Source organism: Zerene cesonia, chromosome 6 (assembly GCF_012273895.1).
Source record: "Zerene cesonia ecotype Mississippi chromosome 6, Zerene_cesonia_1.1, whole genome shotgun sequence".
Lineage (NCBI taxonomy): Eukaryota > Metazoa > Arthropoda > Insecta > Lepidoptera > Pieridae > Zerene > Zerene cesonia.
In genome coordinates, this window is record NC_052107.1 from 4,574,113 (window position 1) to 4,577,056 (window position 2,944).

The window sequence follows — 2,944 nt, forward strand, 5'->3', positions numbered from 1 at the left end:
GCTTTGGTCTCCACTCCGAAAGCGGCTGTGCCTATAACGTCTGATGTGTAGTCCGTGAATAGCATCTGGCAATAATATATGAAAATAACTATTATAATTATACTGTTTAGAATACAATAATAAGAATACCCAATCTATAATATTGTTACTTCTATAATATGAATTTACTCAAATAGTAATCTATACTAATATTATAAAGCGGAAGAGTTTGTTTGTTTGTTTGAACGCCCTAATCTCAGGAACTACTGGTCCGATTTGAAAAATTATTTCAGTGTTAGAAAATCCATTTATTGGAAGGCTATATATGTACCATGGGCGAAGCCGGGGTGAACCGCTAGTTGTATATAAAAATCAAGTACGATATCTTGTCTCAGAGACTCGATTAAACTTTCGTTTCTAATGTATTCTTCTTTAACAAGCCTTTTTGAGTCGTCACATAATAGTTTTACCAGTTACCACCAGTTAGGGAAGTAGTTTCAACAGAGAAGCCAGTAAGAAACTCTGTAGTCGCTGTTTTATAATCGTGACATAAACATTTCTATTTATAGGACATTTCCTTTATAGGACATTAAAATAGCCAACTCCATTTTATGTGTGTGCTTCTAAATGAGACAAATATTTTAAGCCCGTCTATATGGAAATTTTGGAGTCCAATTCCCAAAGGGCTTTTTTATAAGGATTTTGGTGCTTTTTGTAAGTTGATACTCACTCTTAAGCTTATGGCGGTTTTGTTCTCGGTATTTTTGATACGTTCTACCAATTGATTCGCCTTAGTATCTAGCAGATTCTGTAGTGCTCTCAGCTTGGCCGCTGTAAAAATGTTTGTTAACCGACGTCTGATTGAAGACCATAGCGGCTCCTTAAAAATAATAAAATCGAATAAGTGTATGAACGAGGAGCGAATGACTATTGATAAGACTAAGTCTAGGATATCTTTTCAAAGGTAGATTATCAATGTGTAGATTTGGTATGAATGACAGGAAACAGGCAATGATGGCAAATCATCCTCAAGCGGGTTACATGTACCTCTGAGACCACATGATGACCACGATCTCTTTGTCAAGAGCAAGATTCGGTATTGATTAATGTACTACGGTTTATGGTATGGTCCAATTGATTGTATTAAAGAGTAACATAATAAAATGAAACATAATATAAATGCGAATACTTGTGTCGACCGATGTATATTTGTTATGCCCCGCGGAACAGCTAATATAGGAAAATAAATAAATTACATACATTAACTGTAAAAATGTTGAGATGCCCGATAGGATCCGATGTGCCAGACCCCAGTAACCTATCCCTGAAGCTGGCGAAGTCCTTCACGAGAACATTTCTGGCAATCTCAGGGGAGTTGATAATGAGCGTAGGTCTCCAGAACCACCACGCGCCAAAATACGGTGTCTTGTTGAAATGTTGATATGAGTTTATCAGCCATTTTCCCTGAAAAAAAATGCTTTTATGTATTGTACCAATGTATTCAAAGGGTCAAGAAGTATGCGTTAAAGAAAAACCGATAGCCTGAATTTAAAAATTAATTTACCAGTTTACGTGTAACCTATGTAGTAAGGGTAACAGGTAAACTTTGGATGGATAGGGTTGAATATAATTTATAGTTCAGCAATGGTAAAATCTTACGGGATTCTGTCGCTGCAGGAAGGTAAGGCTCCCCATGACAGGGTGCGGCGGTAGATGCGGTACACCGCGCTGCGCCCAAAACTGCCGCACGCGCGACCAGCGGACGTACAGCCAGCCCAACACACATAGTGCTACTCCAATTAGAAGAATTCCAAACATCCTACATAGAGTAAAAAAGTAGCGAGTAAGATGTCGTAAATCAGACTTATGAAGGGAGTTTCTATGTTAAGTTGTTACGCATATTTAGCTAACCTAACAACATCCCATAAAATCATATCAATATCTATTGTATTTTTATGTTTTAAATAAATAAATTGACTTAAATTGACTCTAATTGAATTAAATATATTGTATTACTTGTATTAGCATTGTGTCTTAATGCGATGGTCGAGTTAATTTATTTAAGTATTGACTGAATAAATTAAACCCACTTAATATTACATAGATCTCACAACATTTTACAGAAGAATTGTGTTGCCAGACTTATCTTTTTTGAAACTACATGTTATTTTATATAAGGTATCATGAGATTATAAGTATCGAAAAGCATTACATTTAATTGCAAGCAAATGTTACGCATCACACTATTTTGACAGCCAGTAATCTCGCGAGTATAAAGTATATTATTTACTTTTTTAGATCTCAAACTAGGTATCTTTGAACCTCATTTAAATTGGGTTGAGTGGTTTAGACGCCAATATTTGACAGGCAGACAGAGTTACTTTCGCATTTAAAATATTAGATGCGTATGAATTAAAATCACATTATATACCCGACGACTATATTATATATATATATTTAGTCTTTAGATATCCTTTGACCTTAAAAACATATTATAAAGATATCCAAGTAGGTATCGTTTAAGCACCGTGTAATAATCCATATAGTCATCAAAGACGTTTCGTCGGGTCAATCGTGTGGGGGGAGAGGACAAGGGGGGAAAAGCCCGAACTACATACGCCATGTTCTTAGCAGCTCGGGACGCTATTTAGAGGATGCCACGCGCATTATATAATGTTTGTAGGTATCTAATATTATTATATGTATTTCATTAAAATATATGATAATATGTAAAAAAGTAAGAATTGAACATACAACTTGCGCTGTGAGAGAACGAAGCCTATCAAAATTGTATTAACATTATATTAGTATGTATAGCAATATGAGACTAGTACCCAATATGATATGAATTATATTATCTTTCAGTTTTTAATTGATAGCATCAATTTTGCTTTAGCGGGAAAAAAATAACACATTGAAATGTGATATGATTTTCGAATGATAACCTTCAACATACGATGACTAT

At 34.9% G+C, this 2,944-nt stretch overlaps 1 protein-coding gene across 1 annotated transcript in view; it reads right to left on the reverse strand.

Annotated features, from left to right (window-relative positions):
- LOC119840603 (cytochrome P450 6j1-like) overlaps positions 1 to 1,797 on the reverse strand; it is a 6,826-nt gene extending 5,029 nt beyond the window's left edge. Inside the window, exons 1-4 of the mRNA XM_038367289.1 lie at positions 1,639 to 1,797; positions 1,240 to 1,443; positions 710 to 859; positions 3 to 65 (exon numbers count right to left, since the gene is read on the reverse strand). Of these exons, the coding sequence (XP_038223217.1) occupies positions 3 to 65; positions 710 to 859; positions 1,240 to 1,443; positions 1,639 to 1,797 (576 nt within the window). The remainder of the gene's footprint in view (positions 1 to 2; positions 66 to 709; positions 860 to 1,239; positions 1,444 to 1,638) is intronic.
- Between the last annotated feature and the right edge of the window lie 1,147 nt (positions 1,798 to 2,944).